Here is a 16,726-nt window from a genome sequence, read left to right as displayed (position 1 = left end):
CTATTATTGGGAGGGACAAGGAAGGGGGAAGAACAAGGGAGGGGAGGGAGGAAGGGGGGAAGGACAAGAAAGAGGGAAGGAAGGAAGGGGGAGGGACAAGGAAGGGGGAGGGAGGAAAGGGGGGAGGGAGGAAAGGGGGGAGGGAGGAAAGGGGGGAAGGAATGGTGGAGCAAGGGGGAGGGACAAGGAAAGGGGGAAGGAGGCAGGGAGGGAGGGAATGGTGGAGGGGAGAGGGAGTGTGGCTGGGACCTCGGCCATCGTCGTCCCGCGTTGGCATCCCATCGTTGTGTCGCATTTCGTTGTCGCCTCCTCGTCGCGTGTTCGCGTTTTCGTCGTGCGTGGGTGGCGTTGGTGTGGACGTGGTGGTTTTGGTAGGCGGCGTGGTGCCGTCGTATGTCGTGTGGGCGGTGCGTGTTTTTCGGTGGGCGGCGCGTGTTTTTCGGTGGGCGGCGCATGTTTTTCGGTGGGCGCTCGTGTTTTTCGGTGGGTGGTGGGATGTTTTCGTGGGCGGGGTATGGTTTTCGTGGGCGCTGGCGGTGTACATGGGCGGTGGGCGTCGTTTTGTGCCCGTCGGGTGTCGTTTTGTGTCCGGGGGCGTTGTTTTCGTGGGCGTTGGGTGTTTTCGTGGGTTACGGCGCTCGTTGTTTCGTGACGTGGCGTCGCCGCGTTGTTGTTGAAGGGTGTCGTGGTCGATGTTGGTGGTCGTGGTGGCCATGGGTGATCGAGGAGCGACGTTGGCGGTGGTGGCTATGGGTGACGGTGATGGCGTGGCGTTGGCGGCGGTGACGAGCATGGTGGTGGTGGTGGAAGAAGAGAGTGGCCATGTTTGGTGAGCATGTTCACCAAACAAACATTGTTTGTGATCCATTGAAAATAAATAAACTATAATACAGTAATAAATAAATAAAATAAACAGATTGGACTGGAATCCCATTCCTGCCCACTCCGGGGAACACCATTCCTGCCCATTCCGGGGAAGACCATTCCGGGGAACATTCCGGTGTACATTCCGGAATCCACCGGAATTCCACCGGAATGGAAAACACCGGAATAAACAATTTAGCAGGGCCTTCTGCTAAATTCCATTCCACCGGAATCCACCGGAATTCCACCGGAATGACCGGATTCCTGCAGGAATAGGGGGGGCACTGCTAAGACCTCCATGTGTAGCGCAAGGTTATGCATTACTAGTATGTGAGTCTTGACATGTAAGTTCGACGTCTGTGGGTTCGACGTTTGTGGGTTCGAATTCCAGTCTCATCGATATCTCATTGTATACACTTTCATCGTGCATTGCAGAGTGTATTTTGATGCCTTGTTACAATTGTTACAATAAGACACCTGCCTATGCCTTGTTGTCTGCGGAACGGCTCGTGCATATATTCAGGATTTTCACTATTATCCCCTCATCACCCTCCTCTCACGCATTTTGGATTCCGTACCCACCCCACCTCCCGCTCGCTATCAATGAACACATCTCCTTCCAAAAGAAAACGGGACAACCACAAAACTGGGCACAACCGATCAGGCGACTACTGATTCCTGAATTGTGAAAGGTTGCCTGCGGCCACTGTGAAGAGGCAATGCTGGTAGTATCCCCTTCGTGTATTGTGGAACCGGAACCTAAGTGATGAAGAAGGCCGGTCAGTCTGCGAGAAAATCAAATAGATGCAAGGTGACAATGAATATAGAAGCCGGGGAAGGGAGAAGGGCATATTGAATGTCCTTATAAGTAAAGCAAGGCCGATGACTTACCAAATGATAAGTGACCGTTATCCCCACTCTCCAAGCTCTCCGAACATGCGTGTATGTCAGGCGGACAGCGGTGATCTAAAATTCTCTTTGTCGCGGCTGCTAGGGAAGAGGCGATGCTGGATCCACGAGCTCTGTACAGAGGCAGCTGAGCTGGGTGGGTTCCTCCATGGCAAACTCAATATCCCCTTCGCGGGCTGATGCACGATGGGGTGCAAGTAGGCCGAGTTCAAGCACAGTCTACTCATTCAGAAATGAGGTCCACAGTTGATGATGGATGCAAAAGTGGGTAGTGCTTTGAATGGAATGGATGGGGCAGGCAGTCACAATTGAATGGGGGTGGATCACAGGGTATCTCTTCTGGTGAAAGAAACAGGTGGAGGTGTGTTTAGCGTCGGGGTCATTCAACAAATGCAAAAGCTCCCAAGTGAAAGATTATAAAGTACGATCCTGGGTACATACTTCCAGGTCAGAGGCCGGGGTGGTTTCTCAAAGCAGAAGCGATGAAGCCCGTATAAAAGTCCTCGTGCATTTGACTCCCCTCTCTGTGTGCAGTGTGTATCAGTGAGTGCACAGCCATTGGGTGTTGTTTCCGTCTCTGGCAACAGCGGGAGATCGGATAGGGAAGTCTAGGCGATGTCGCAGTGGCTGAGCGACCCGGAGGGAAAACATTGGGCGACTTGTGACTCCGAGTCGAGGCCAGACCTTCGTCGTTCAGCGTCGACTTCGTGGATTGCAAACTTTGGATTGACGACAAACCTTTGGCAGAGCGGAGTTAAATCATGATGTTCGCACAGCCATCAAACAAATACGCCTTCCTTCCAACCTCCATCCTGTCGTCTATAATGTGTATCCCAACCAATCACCCTTTCCTCAAACCGTTTTCTAATCTGAAGAAGGCTATCACAAGATCACGCTTACTCATCCCTCATTCCACGGACACCACTAGCAATGATTTAGCTTGCCCCAGCTCTGACCCACCTATCTTGATACATCAGGAAAATCACAAATCTGTGGCAGGTCGTGATCACGTGGCGGAGTGTGGCCGGAGTGATGGATCTGGCACCACGCGGTCCACACCGCCATGATTTTGATCTCCGGATAAATTGAGCCACGCGCGTCACAATAATCGTTCACGCGACAGATTTGTTGTCGCATGTGTAACTGTAAGTATCAATCATGCGACATGTTGGACGTCCGAACTTGGAAATTTTTGTACTTGTGCAATGTGAACTTTTCCTCCACTCTCCGACTCTTCCCGCCAATCTCCTTCCTTCTCCTCAAGGGCTTCCAGTCCCCCTCCGCTGCGTCGCCGCCACCATCAACCACTTCGTTCGGTAACCCGCTCTCAACCACCACTGCACACCAATGACAACAACAACAACCTACCCAACGACAACAACAACGACCTGGCACATCAACGGACGTGCCACGTCCACCAGACGGTGATGACACATGTCGTTGTCACTGTCCGTGTTATCAAGGTCAGCTACTCAAACCCCGTCCCTTTCTCCTCTTTCAATACAAGACTCAGGGGGCGACGTTGCTGTCGGTGACGTGGCAACCAAGAACGGACCAATGTTATAACAAACGACGGGCAACCAGGTGAGCCATCTGACTTCCCTCCCCTCTCCTTTTTTGACAAGAGAACCAGGTCATCGCCAGATTCTTCGTGACAACATTCAAGGTGCTTTCTCTCTACAACGCTATGCACAGTCATACTCACACTTGTCTAGGTATGCCACGTCGCTGACGGCGATGTAGCCAACAACAACCATCATACGACCGCCCCCAATCAATCCCCCACAACAACGACGTGGCAATGCCATGCCACACCACCTCCAACGATGCCCTCAACTACAGCCAACGCCAACGGCAAAGCAGGATCGCCCACAAACTGAGGCCACCACCTGAGGCGAAGCAGCATCAGCCAAATTCGACCACGACCATCCACGCGAAGGATGAACAACACCCACGAACGGAAGCGGACTGCGACGAGCCAAGGTGAGGCACCCCACTCATCGTTCTAACACAGATCCCAGGTGTCATGTCGCTGTCAGCGACGTGGTAGCCGAACGACGAATGTCGTTCACTGTTGTGTATTTAAAACACGATGGTAAGTATCTGCCGTTCCACATTTGTCCCAACCCACACTTATGATGTTTTGCATTTGCTATCCAATTGACTTGGAATGTACGCGAAGACGTCAGCGTCGGTGCACATAGTACGATGGCTGACGTGACTTGGACGTGACGAGATAATCTGGTAAGTCGTTGACAATGGATTGAGCCGTTTCGTGATTGCTTACCGTGATTGGGCACCAGCAGCTTGGACGTCGACAACATCAGACATCTCGGGAAAAGTTGGTTGTTGGGAACACGGGTGGGTGGATGGTCGAAGGTTGCTGAATTGCTTTCTACATCAGTACTCAGTATTTACATGGTGTTTCTGTACGTTGTATAGTAATACAAAAAAATAATTTTTCCTGTGGCATTGATTGGGCAGTGTGGTGCAATAAATAGTTCAGAAGCTAGGTTTGTGGCCCCATAATAAAATTGTGATGAGATTGTGGTGCCACGAACGATTGTGGTGGGTCAGTCGCCACCATAAGTATAATGTCCCCATCCTTGTTTGTGAGAGTGTGGCTGAGCGTGGTTTGAATGAGAAGCGTGGTGCCACACGTGATGTGATTTTCCTGATGACTAGCTCCATCTGCAACCATCCCTGTAGTGGATACAGTCATGCCAATTCCAGGTACGATAACTTGTGACCCTTCTTTCCCATGGTGAAAATTAATCACTCATCAAATCAAACTTGCAGGAGTGGTTGAGTCATTGCAACCAGTTTTACCTGTCTCCACTGGTCTGAATTAACCCCAAATCTCTATCATTTCATTGGTAACACTAATAACACTAATATAGATCTCCTGAGTTCTGATCAGCCTAACTCTCCACCAATCACACCTGCTGTAAATGCAGGCATGGTGTCAGTGGATACTGAAATGACTGTTGCCAGTGAGAGACCCCTCAATCTGTTTGCTGTAAAGTTGATATTTAACCATTCTAATCTCTCAGTTGACCAGGTTGAAGGCTCTGTGCAAGGAGCTGTTGATTTTTTGCAACACCCTTCTCCTATCTTGACTGGTTCATGCTTGCTCCAAATCTCTATATATTCTATTTCTGATATTTTTGTATAGATCCTTCAGTTTCTGACTTGCCTACCTCTCTAACCATGCCTTCTGTGCTGAATACTGAAGTGGTGCCTGCCAGTTAGTACTCTTATAAATATAATCCAGGCTTGCTCAAATCTGACTATGCAGAGTTCTCAACAAACCTTCAAGCTGTCACTATAAACTACATCTCAGCTCAAAATGTGAACACAGCCCCTAACTATGGTTCAGTGCCTTTGGATCATTACATTTTATTGCTTTCACTTACATTGTGACAGGTACCATAAATCAAGGTAAATAATAAGAAACACATCATATTCATCTTAATGGTATTTGGGGTTGGCAGGTGTTGACCCAAACATTCAAATCACACTTGAAATGATTAGAGATGAACAACGAGGTATTATTGCAGGTTTTTACTTTGTATGTATAATTGACAACATTTATTGTTACAGTGAAGGAGATTTATGAATGGCTTGCTCCACCTAAGGAGTCTGTCAACTACAATGCTGCATATGAAATTCTAAGAAGTCAACCAGACCCCTGTTTATGGTTTCTCAATGGAAATGCATTTGCTGGGTGGCTGGAACAGCCTGGTTTTCTCTGGATCAAAGGAAAATGTAAGTTATCTGTCAAAATTTGTGAACTTATATCTTAATGACAATCCAGCTGGCTCTGGGAAAACTATTTTGAGGTTGGGAGTTTAGCACTTTTTTTGGAACTGAATTGAATTTTCTCTTCACAGCTCAGCAATAATTCACAACCTTCTCCAAAGATTCAATTCTGCTACTGCATATTTCTTTTTTGATGGAAGAGACTCACAGAAAGATTTCCAGCTGCATGATAAACTGATATGATCACTCATTTGGCAATTCTGTCTCAAATGTGAGGGTAAACTGCCTAAAGTCTTAATGGATCTGTATGCTTGCTGTGGCAAAGGGCATATGGAGCCAACTCTGGATGATCTGCAAAACACTCTTCAAAGACTTCTTTATGGATTTAGCTCAACATTCATTATTCTGGATGCTCTTGATGAATGTGCTGAGAGAGAAAAGCTTCTTAACTGGATTCAGACTTTTACTCTGGAAAAAGATGTGAATGCAGGGCTTCACTTGATAGTTACTAGCCGCCCAGAACAGGACATCAAGAACAAGTTCAAGTCTCATCACTATATTGACTTGGTCAAGGAATCTGGGAATCATGATCTTATAGCCTATCTTGACTATCAGCTTCAGAATAACTCTGACTTGCAAAAGTGGAATTCTGAGATTCAAGAGCATATAAAGTCGACATTGATGAAACAAGCAGATGGAATGTATGTATCAACATTTGAATGACAGGGTAGTTATTGAATGCAATTTTAGGTTCCGTTGGGTTGTATTACAGCTAAATGAGCTCAAAGAATGCCGAACCAAGAGTGATCTGAGAAACCAGCTAGCTGATCTACCACAGGGTTTGGATAAAACATATGATCAAATCTTGCTGGCTGTCAAGAAAAAAGATCATAATTATGCCAAAACATTCTTACAGTGGTTGTGTTTTGCTGTCCACCCACTCACACTGAGTGAACTGGCAGCAACTGCCACTGTTGATCTTTCTGCTGAGAATGGTCCAGAGTACAAATCTGATAATGAACTTCAAGATATTGAGGATGTCTTGAAAATATGTTCTAGTCTCATCACAAAATCAGAGGGTATGGTTTACATAAATGCTGGATTAAAACAAGTACTAACTATTCAATAGGTTTTGTCAAGCTTTCTCACTTTTCTGTCAAAGAATACCTCATATCTCACTATATTCAAAATCATGCTGTCAAGCAGATCAGAGACCTCAGCTTCAATGAGGAGCTATCACACACTCTCATATCTCAAATCTGTCTGGCCTATCTTTTGCAATTCAATACATCTGAGCCACTTGACACAACTGTGAATGTGTCATCCCCACTTGCAATGTATGCTGCAGAAAACTGGATTATACATGCACATTCTGGTGGCAAAGATAAATCTCAGTCATCTTCAGCACTTTCATTGATGATGAAGCTTCTGACAGATGAAAATACTGCTTTTCTGAACTGGGTTCGACTTTGCAATATAGATAGCTATTACTCTATGGATCTACAAAAACAGAAGATTGACATTGCTAATCCACTCTATTATGCATCACTGGCTGGACTGACTGAAGCATCATATGCTTTGCTAGAAATGTCAGCTGATATAAATGCACAGGGAGGCAAATGTGGAAATGCACTCCAGGCAGCATCACATGGAGGCCATGAGGCCATTGCAAAACTTCTGATAGAGAAGGGGGCAGACATAAATTTGCAGGGAGGACTCTATGGAAATGCACTCCAGGCAGCAGTGTATGGAGGCCATGTGGGAATTACAGAGCTGTTGATAGAGAAGGGGGCAGATGTAAATGCACAGGGAGGATACTATGGAAATGCACTTCAGGAAGCATCATATAGAGGCCATGAGGCACTCACAAAGCTGTTGATAAAGAAGGGGGCAAATGTAAATGCACAGGGGGGAGACTGTGAAAATGCACTCCAGGCAGCATCATATGGAGGCTATGAGGGAATTGCAAAGCTGCTCATAGACAAGGGGGCAGATATAAATGTACAGGGAGGATACATGGAAGCCCACTCCAGGCAGCATCAAATGAAGGGCATGAGGCCATTGCAAAGTTGTTAATGGAAAAAGGGGCAGATGTAAATGCACAGGGTGGCAAATATGGAAATGCACTCCAGGCAGCATCATATGGAGGCCATGGAGAAATAGCAAAGCTGCTAGTAGAGAATGGGGCAGAAGTCAATGCACAGGGAGAATACTATGGAAATGCACTTCTTGCAGCATCATATGGAGGCCATGAGAAATTGTGAAACTCTTGATAGATAAGGGGGCAAATGTAAATGCACAAGGAGGGTACTGTGGAAATGTATTTCAGGCAGCATTACCTGCAGATCATGAGGCAATTTCAAAGCTGCTGATAGATAATGAGGGCAGATGTAAATGCACAGGGGGGAGACTGTGAAAATGCACTCCAGGCAGCATCATATGGAGGCTATGAGGCAATTGCAAAGCTGCTGATAGAGAAGGGGGCAGATATAAATGTACAGGGAGGATACATGGAAGCCCACTCCAGGCAGCATCAAATGAAGGGCATGAGGCCATTGCAAAGTTGTTAATGGAAAAAGGGGCAGATGTAAATGCACAGGGTGGCAAATATGGAAATGCACTCCAGGCAGCATCAAATGAAGGCCATGGAGAAATAGCAAAGCTGCTGAGTAGAGAATGGGGCAAGTGTCAATGCACAGGGAGAATACTATGGAAATGCACTTCTTGCAGCATCATGTGGAGGCCATGAGGCAATTGTGAAGCTCCTGATAGAGAAGGGGGCAAATGTAAATGCACAAGAAGGAGACTGTGGAGATGTATTTCAGGCAGCATTACCTCCAGGCAATGAGGGAATTTCAAAGATGCTGATGGACAAGAGGGCAGATATAAATACCCAGGGAGGATACTATGGAGGTGCACTCCAAGCAGCATCATGTGGAGGCCATGAGGAAATTGTGAAGTTGCTAATAGAAAAAGGTGCAGATGTCAATGCACAGGGAGGGTACTTTGGAAATGTACTTCAGGCAGCATCATACAGAGGCAATGAGGCAATAGTAAAGTTGCTGATAGAGAAGGGGGCTGATGTAAATGTACAGGGAGGAAGATATGGAAATGCACTCAAGGCAGCATCATGTAGAGGCCGTAAGGCAGTTGCAAAGCTGCTGATGGAGAAGGGGGCAGTGGTGAATGCTCATAGTGGAGGGCAGGGAAACACTTCAAGTAAGATTATAGACAGCCCATGAAGTGAGTGCCAAGCTTTTAATAGAGAAAAGAGCAGATATAAATGCATAGGAAGGGCTTATATGAAAGTGCACTTTATGCAGCATGATATAAAGGTGGTGGTCAATTGGAAATAAGGGGAAAACATTCATATAAAATCAATGTTACATGTACCAAGAGCATCAGATAATATTTTGTTACAAATTATCCACTTTGTGACCTCACATGATAGTGCTATGATGAATACAAGCAATTATTCATTCTGACTGCTAAGAATCCCTCCTATTGCCTTGACATTGTCTCCCCTTAGTAACTCCACCTCCTTCTCTAATTCTCTTCATCTGTCATCTGCATCTCTGTTGTACTCCAATGATGAATATAACTAGTGTGACCAATGTGACTAACATGACTATATGACTTGGAGCTGAAGTAGATACTGATTTGAATGCTGAGCAAAAGAAAGTGTTTGACTCACTCAATGAGGTGAACACTGTTTCTGCCAGAATACTTGGTTCATGGGCTTCAAAAATATCTTGCCAGAATGAAATCCATAGTTACTCTGGACTTTTTGGTATATCTATTCTGTTGTTGACTGCTAATCCCAATCCCTCCCATAGCCCAATGTTTCAAGTAATTTTTGGAGATCAGACTATAAACTTAGATGATAGGTTTTCTGTTCTGGTATCATATACAGAGCATGCATTGAGATTGGCAAAAGATCCTGTTGCAGCTGCTGATTTTTTTGACTTCTACATGTTCATTGCATGTTCACACATTTCCTGAGTTTTCACCTTTTTCTTGCCTTTCCCTTTCAAAGCTCTGATCAAATTCCATGATATAGACACAAATTTCTTCTAGAGAAGATAGAAGAGAAGGTGGAGAGGAGAAAACTTGAAGCAGGGATCATGGTTCAGTGAAGGGAGAAAAGAACAGGGATGAAAAGGCTCAGTCCAAATTGACAGGTTGGTGTGTTGACAATGTTGATTAGTATTTTAAAGTCCAGTCTAGTCCAGTTTTTTACCTCAAAATGAGGCAACTGGCAACTGTAACTGGTCCAGACTGATTCAGATATTAAGGGACCGCAACCGGACCCTTTTAGACTGGTCCTGATCGGTCCACAATGCAAAAAAACCGGTCCAGACCGGTTGCAACCGGTCTTTTGTTAAAAATTTTATTGTGCCAGATATTTTAAATGTTACCTCATGTACATTGCATGTGTAGATAGACAATTTAATTCTCCATAACCTGATTAAAATTTGAAGCAATTCGGTCACGACTTGACTGAGATATGGTGAAAACAGAGAGAAGATACATTCAAATTGCATATAAAATGTTTTTGGCCAGATCTCAACCAATTCTTGACTGTTTTTGATGATTGAGGGACTGAAAATTAAGTAAATATGTGTGTGAGTACGTTCCAACATGTGATGGGATAAAGACCAGTTGCAACCAGTCTAAACTGGTCTTTTTCAGTTTTTAAATGTTTACAAAAACATGGCAACTGACAAATGTGGGCAACTGCAACTGGAAAAGACTGGACTGTGGTTCAGTCCAGTTCAGTTCTATGTATATTTTCAGTCCTGTAGACTGGACCTGCAAACACTAATGTTGATGCTGAATTTGATCTCAACAAGATGTTGGATTGTCACCTGTGAACGACTTGTGCTTACACTTGAGTGCAAAAAGAATGAAGGTTGGTTCATTTTTCTGGTTCTTTCTAAGAATATATTGTACCTCAAATGTATTTGTGTATGCTTTTACATTATGTAGTTGTGTTACACTTCCTTTGGTATGGACTAATTTCACTGAAAGCTGGAGCCTTGAGAAGGTTTTTATTCTGGAGGCCATTTTTGGCATCTGAAAAAAAAAATATGCACTAACTGGGGAGGTAGCCAGAACATACCTCTGGTCAACCTGAATGAGCCTATCAAAGAATCAGTCAAAAATACTGAGTGGTTAGGTCTGTAGAGGCTTTGGAAAATGGCTTGTTTTGTCTAAAACAGGCCAAAAATGACCAAAATAGTACAAAATGACCATTTTCTGGAGGCTCTACAAGCATAACCACTCAGTATTTTTAACTAATTCTTTGATAGGCTCATTCAGGTTGACCAGAGGTATGTTCTGGCTACCTCCCCAGTTAGCGCATTTTTTTTTTCAGATGCCAAAAATGGCCTCCAGAATAAAAACCTTCTCAAGGCTCCAGCTTTCAGTGAAATTAGTCCATACCAAGGGAAGTGTAACACAACTACATAATGTAAAAGAATACACAAATACATTTGAGGTACAATAGATTCTTAGAAAGAACCAGAAAAATGAACCAACCTTCATTCTTTTTGCACTCAACTGTATATCCCCCACACTGGCAGCCTTTTTGGACCATCACACTCTCTTTCTGCAGGCTATCAACACAAAACATAGCAATATGTCAACTCGCAGTCTGGTCATGGAGGAGCCAAAACTGAGCAATGTATTCTGAGAATATGCTGCTCAGTTTTTGTATGTCAGCACCTCTGATGCAAACTTCAAGGCAACAACCACACATTTCCTTTCATTTCTTTACCCCTACAAGCTTGGATCCCTTGATTGGGAATCAAGGGGGTCCAGGGATCTGAATGCTGGACCAGGGGTTGGGGGGGGGGCAAGGGAGGGGGGTGGGTCCTCAAGCTTTTAAAAAAAATTGCTACTCAGGACAAAAACTGACTGAATGGCCATCAATTTCACTCTCAGTTTCTCTTCAGCTATTCTAATGTGCTTTACACAATCTACAGACACATTTCTGACTCATAACTAATAATTTTTAAATTATTTTCTTCATTTATGCCAAATAACATGTGACTGGCCAAACATCACACTATAGTGCATCTTTGGATTTTAACCAAATAACCACATAGTGCACCTTCAGGCGCAAAACCCAATACTCAATTTCTTGTCACGTTGGTCATAGCAAGCTTTCTCGGTTACAAATGTCTAAGTAGCTACACATGGTCATAATAGCCATCCCTTTTTCATTTGTTGGAGTTACCATAGAGTATTTTTATTCAATTGAAGATGGCAGTTCTGAATTCTGGCTTTCATCATCATCTGAGTCATGACTTGTTAAGCTTGCAAGGTAAGCCTTGTTTCTGTCGAGGATGGACCTGCAGTTGATTGGTGTTTGTCTGAAAAGTACAGCACAATACTAACTTTTTTACTACTTCTGTCACAGGAGCAAGATCCATTTCGTGACAGTGTTAGGATACCTCTTCTACATTATCTTTTGCCCTTTTGTTCTCAGTCCCATATTAACCTCTATGCTTGTATTACTTGACTGACTATCTGTTATTTGTATTCTGTCTAACTACTACCATAGCAACTGTATTCTGTTATCATCTGGTACTATGCATTGCGAGCACATCAAATATGAATCGTGTTTCTCACAAAGCGCTCTGTTTTGACTTCAAGTACAATGTTTGGTTTACAAGTGAAACCAAACAGATCTTCTGTTCCCTACAAATACAAGTAAGACTAAACACATCGTGTTCTTGTTTGGACATTCCTTCAACAAGTAACAGTAAGGGAACTGTGTAGTAAACAACAGAACATTCTAGTATTTTCTCCATAGAATCATGTAGTATTTAGGTAGATTGAAATGCATAAAGTAAGGATTCATTCCTACTTTTACCTCCAAATTGATCAGACTTAAGTTGTAAGACTAAGTGTCATTTCAAGAGTGAATTGGTAAGGCTTTGTGCTATCAATTAACTCCAATCAATATGTTAAGGCTACACACTAACATCTTGATCACTGATTGACTGAACCATTGGATGAACGAAGACTCTCTACACTCTAAGGAATGTTTCCACTCTCATGGCTTAACCTTCAAGCTTCCGACTCTGTTAGCTATTCAACAGGTACCATTCATTCAGAATTCATTGCTAATATTTTGTATTCACAGGAATACACCAACACAGAGTCACATACTCTAACAGACAGTCAATCATTTCTCCATTATTCCTTGATTTCATGACAAGAAGGGCACCTCGCCATTTAAACACAAACTCAGGGTACTTATGCATGCCAGGTGCACCATATGGGCAAGACAAACAAGTGGACATACTTAAACAATGAAAGTGCCCAAAAAAAACACAAGAGGCAGGCAGAGCCAACAGACAAACAACAGCAAAAGATGCACAAAAGTGCCAAAAATAAACAGGAAATCGGACAGACAAACAACTGCAAAAGATCTTCAAAAGTGCTAAAAATAAGCAGATGAGGGTGGGAAAGGCCAAGATGGGTCATGAGAAAAACAAACAAGTACAACTTTGAAAATATTTTCTTTCAGTGAACCCGAGGGTGTAAGAACCCTCTACTAACGTACAGTGTAGTAGTCCTTGATAGCCTAGATCAAAACTGCCCAACTTTGAGCACATTATGACAAAGTTGCTCAAACAAAAACTATGTATGCTATAACTACTATCTTAATAGTCTATATACCAAATTTTATAATGAATTGGTCATGTTAAGTTCAGAAACTGGATGAAATACAATTGTGTGTCAATTTCGAGCATGTTGCACTCCTTGATACAGTGTGATGAAATGTGACATGCAATCAATCCTCCTCCCCCAAGCTATTGGACTCCTCTGATTCATCATCTACTGGTGCACTCTCCTCAAGATGCGCATGCAGCAGCCGCACTGGCTTTTTGGGTAAACAGCATTTGGCAACTCCTTCACCTTTAAGCCTCTCACACTCATCTGCCCACTCCTGGACTCTTTCCTCATGCTCGGCCTTCATCTCTCTCCACCTTGCCTCAATCTCATCGTTTGCTGCTTTTTTCCCTGCTCTCTGAGCAGCTCGTGTTTCCTTTTCCGTTTTCTTACCACACTTCTTTGCATGCGCCTTTGCGACCTCTTCAATGAATTCACCAGATGCCAAAACCCGATCCGCTCCATCCAGAAACAGTCACGTGCGGTCATCTTCCACCTTATTCTCCTTCTCATGCAGTGCCTGATTGAGCTGATCTAGATGAAGGTGCTGCACAACAAGCTGTGCATTGTTAGCCTCATTGATCAGTTCCCTTGGAGTGATGTGTTGTTGTGCCAAACAAAGACTGTTGGTGAGTCATCTGATGTGTTCTGTCATTGCTGTGTGTGTCAATAAACTAACTGGCTGCTGTAACAGTGACCAATCTGGCTCAGGGATTGTGGGCACAGCCTCTAGGACAGGCTCTGCAACCACCTGGCTTGATTTTATGCGAGCTTTTGATACCAGGAATGAACCTGACCTTGTAGCTCCAATAGCAGCAGACAAGAGTCACATTCATTTCAAAGGAGTGTAGAGTGCTGGATCAATGGAATTCAATGGAGACAGCTGTTTTTGTTGTGTTGGTGTGGATGGAGATGTAATATCAGATGGCAGGATTGGAAATGGCAAAAGAGCTGGGGAGTGTAAAGATGGCATGTGTGCTGGAGCATAGGTAGAGGGTGATAGATCAAATGATGTTGGTGGGTTAGCGTGGAGAGCAGCAATGACTGCACATACAGGACTTGTTTGAGGTAAGGGGAAGCTCGCCCTTGTCGATGTTGTGAGGCTAGGTTTGAGCTGACTCTCCTTAATCACATCAGGATTGAATGGAACGATGCCTGTAGCCTCAAACACAGCTTTGACAGTCTCCAGGGTGAAGGCTTTGAGAAAGGCTATGCCAAATACTTCGGTGAAGTCCCCCTTCCCTACTGCTCGCTTTTTAAGGTCTTCAAATGTGTTGATCTCCTCATTCCAGGCATCTTTCATTCTCGCAAAACACACAACATCAAGACCCTGGAGTGCATGCATGCAGTGTGGAGGATAGCCTAGCATGACAATATTCTTTGCTCAGGCATAATCCAGCACTTCCTTTGTGTAGTGGGAGCTGTGGCCATCCAGCAACAGAACCTGTGTTCATCCATTTGCCTTCTCCTTCATCTGTGTATTGAAGTTTTTGAGACACCCCAAACCTAGCTTGCCGTCTGTCCAGCCATTTGAAGAATGAGCTATCCTAATGGTCAAGATCAGAAAATATAACCCTGAATGTAGGCAGCCACTTACAATGCATGTGCAACATTGTTGTTGCCCCACTTCTTCAAGAAGTTCTTTCTCTTGAAGATGATCAAGGGGTCTAGTATTGTTCCATCAGTGCAAATGGTTACAATCACTGTAACATTCTCCCAGTTTGCCCCACCCTGTTTGTGCTGTGTCTTGGTCCCTCGTGCTCCCACCACCCTCTCTCGGCCCTGGTGCAATGGTGGAAATCCACTCTCATCCATCCCATATATGTCCTTGACACGAACCCCTTGTTGAATGACCTCCCTGTCCACCATTTCGTACCATGCTTTCTTGGCTTCAGGATTCAGAGCTCGAGCTGTCTGGGTGTCGAGAGGCTTGCTCCAGTGGGATTGGAGCTGATCACGGTGGTGGTTGAGGAAGCCAAAGACCCATTTGATCCCAACTCACTCATAACCATCACCAACACAGCTCTTCAGAATGGCATTTGCATAGAGCTCAATGGAATGGTGGGTTGGTGGTAGTCCCCAGTCAGCTGATTCCAGGATAAAGTCAACAAGAATTACTTCTTCTTCCGGTTTGATTTTTTGTTTAGACATGTTAAAAGCACTCATGGATACACCCCCCTTCACAAGCCATCCTAAGGTAGTGAAACTGACTGCAAACTTTGCAGCAATCTTGCACAAACTACTGGGCTTTTCCTTCAATTGTTCCTGTCCATATTCATCCATCATGTGCTGCATTTTCGAGTTTTCAGCCTGTTGGGACTTTTGTTTTTTGACCATCGTGGAAAGCACATGAAAGACCATTTTGTGTGACAATTATTCCAGAAAAAGCAATGTGATGTGGTGTGTGAACTGCAGAAAAAGAATGAGCCAAATTGGCTCTGATTAGTCATTGACATGAAGTGTCACGCCTCTGTAACACTGTGACCATTTATCCAAAAGAACATGAGATTATAGATTTATTGGAACAATAGTTGCAAAAGTAAACACATGATCATGAAATGATAGGTAGCTATCATGGGAGATGATCCCCAAAATATCTAAGCTCAAGGTCCAGGGAGTAATTTACAATTCACCCAACACAATCACAAATGACTAGTGTTTAAAGGTTCAGTTCAGTCCAGTTTTTTGCCCTGAAAACGCGCAACCGTGGACCGCAACCGGTCCAGGACCGACCCAGATATTGAGGGAACCGAACCGAACCACCTAGGACCGGTCTTTTGCGGTCCATGATACCGGTTCAGACCGATCCAGACCGGTTTTTTTGCCTATAATTTATTATACCAATATAAACCATTTGTATCTCAACCATTATTACTCTGAAAAATAAACGGGTTATATAAAATAGTAAAGCATATAAATACCCATCATTCTACCAATTTTCAAGAGATTTAATGAAGATTTGACATAGCTATGACTGAAACTGAATTACATCTCATAGAGACTCGGGTAAAATATGGATTTGGTTATATCTTTCTCAATTCTTAACCGTTTTTGATGAAACAAAAACCCAATAAAAGGCAATAAACGTGGTTACAAGGCTATGTAACGCACGTGACCGTTTAACCGGTTGCAACCGATTAAAACCGGTCTTTGAACGGTTTTAAAAGATTTTCGAAATGAGGCAACCGGCAACCAGACCAACCCCAAATTGGGGCAACTGCAACCGAAAAAAAGACCGGTCCATGGTCCAGTTCAGTTCGGTCCACCGGTTTTTTGCGGTCCTATGGACTGAACCTTTAAACACTACAAATGACACCAAATCAAGGAACTTGACATATTGATTCTGTCTTATTGAAACCAATTCAGGTTGTTAGTGTTTGAAACTTAGAATGGATGACTTTCCATAATGTTTTAGAGACACAAACATTTCTTCAAAGTGGCTCCTAAATATATTTCAAATATTTCTGGAATAAATGAACCAGTTTTATAAAAACTGTAACACATC

The 16,726-nt window shown here is 43.9% G+C and overlaps 2 protein-coding genes across 2 annotated transcripts; both read left to right on the top strand.

Moving 5' to 3' along the window:
* Positions 1 to 2,938: 2,938 nt before the first annotated feature.
* On the top strand, positions 2,939 to 3,124 carry LACBIDRAFT_298073 (uncharacterized protein; the record flags this gene model as incomplete). The annotated part of the gene is made up of 1 exon (XM_001881592.1): positions 2,939 to 3,124. The coding sequence occupies one exon, from the start codon at positions 2,939 to 2,941 to the stop codon at positions 3,122 to 3,124; it is 186 nt and encodes a 61-aa protein (XP_001881627.1).
* A 450-nt stretch (positions 3,125 to 3,574) lies between these two features.
* LACBIDRAFT_298072 (uncharacterized protein) lies at positions 3,575 to 4,244 on the top strand (the record flags this gene model as incomplete). Its single annotated transcript, XM_001881591.1, has 3 exons — positions 3,575 to 3,868; positions 3,956 to 4,017; positions 4,080 to 4,244. The coding sequence occupies one exon, from the start codon at positions 3,575 to 3,577 to the stop codon at positions 3,758 to 3,760; it is 186 nt and encodes a 61-aa protein (XP_001881626.1). The 3' UTR covers positions 3,761 to 3,868; positions 3,956 to 4,017; positions 4,080 to 4,244.
* Between the last annotated feature and the right edge of the window lie 12,482 nt (positions 4,245 to 16,726).

This window comes from Laccaria bicolor, genomic scaffold (genome assembly GCF_000143565.1).
Source record: "Laccaria bicolor S238N-H82 LACBIscaffold_13 genomic scaffold, whole genome shotgun sequence".
Classification (NCBI taxonomy): domain Eukaryota; kingdom Fungi; phylum Basidiomycota; class Agaricomycetes; order Agaricales; family Hydnangiaceae; genus Laccaria; species Laccaria bicolor.
This window is presented reverse-complemented; position numbering and strand designations above follow the sequence as displayed.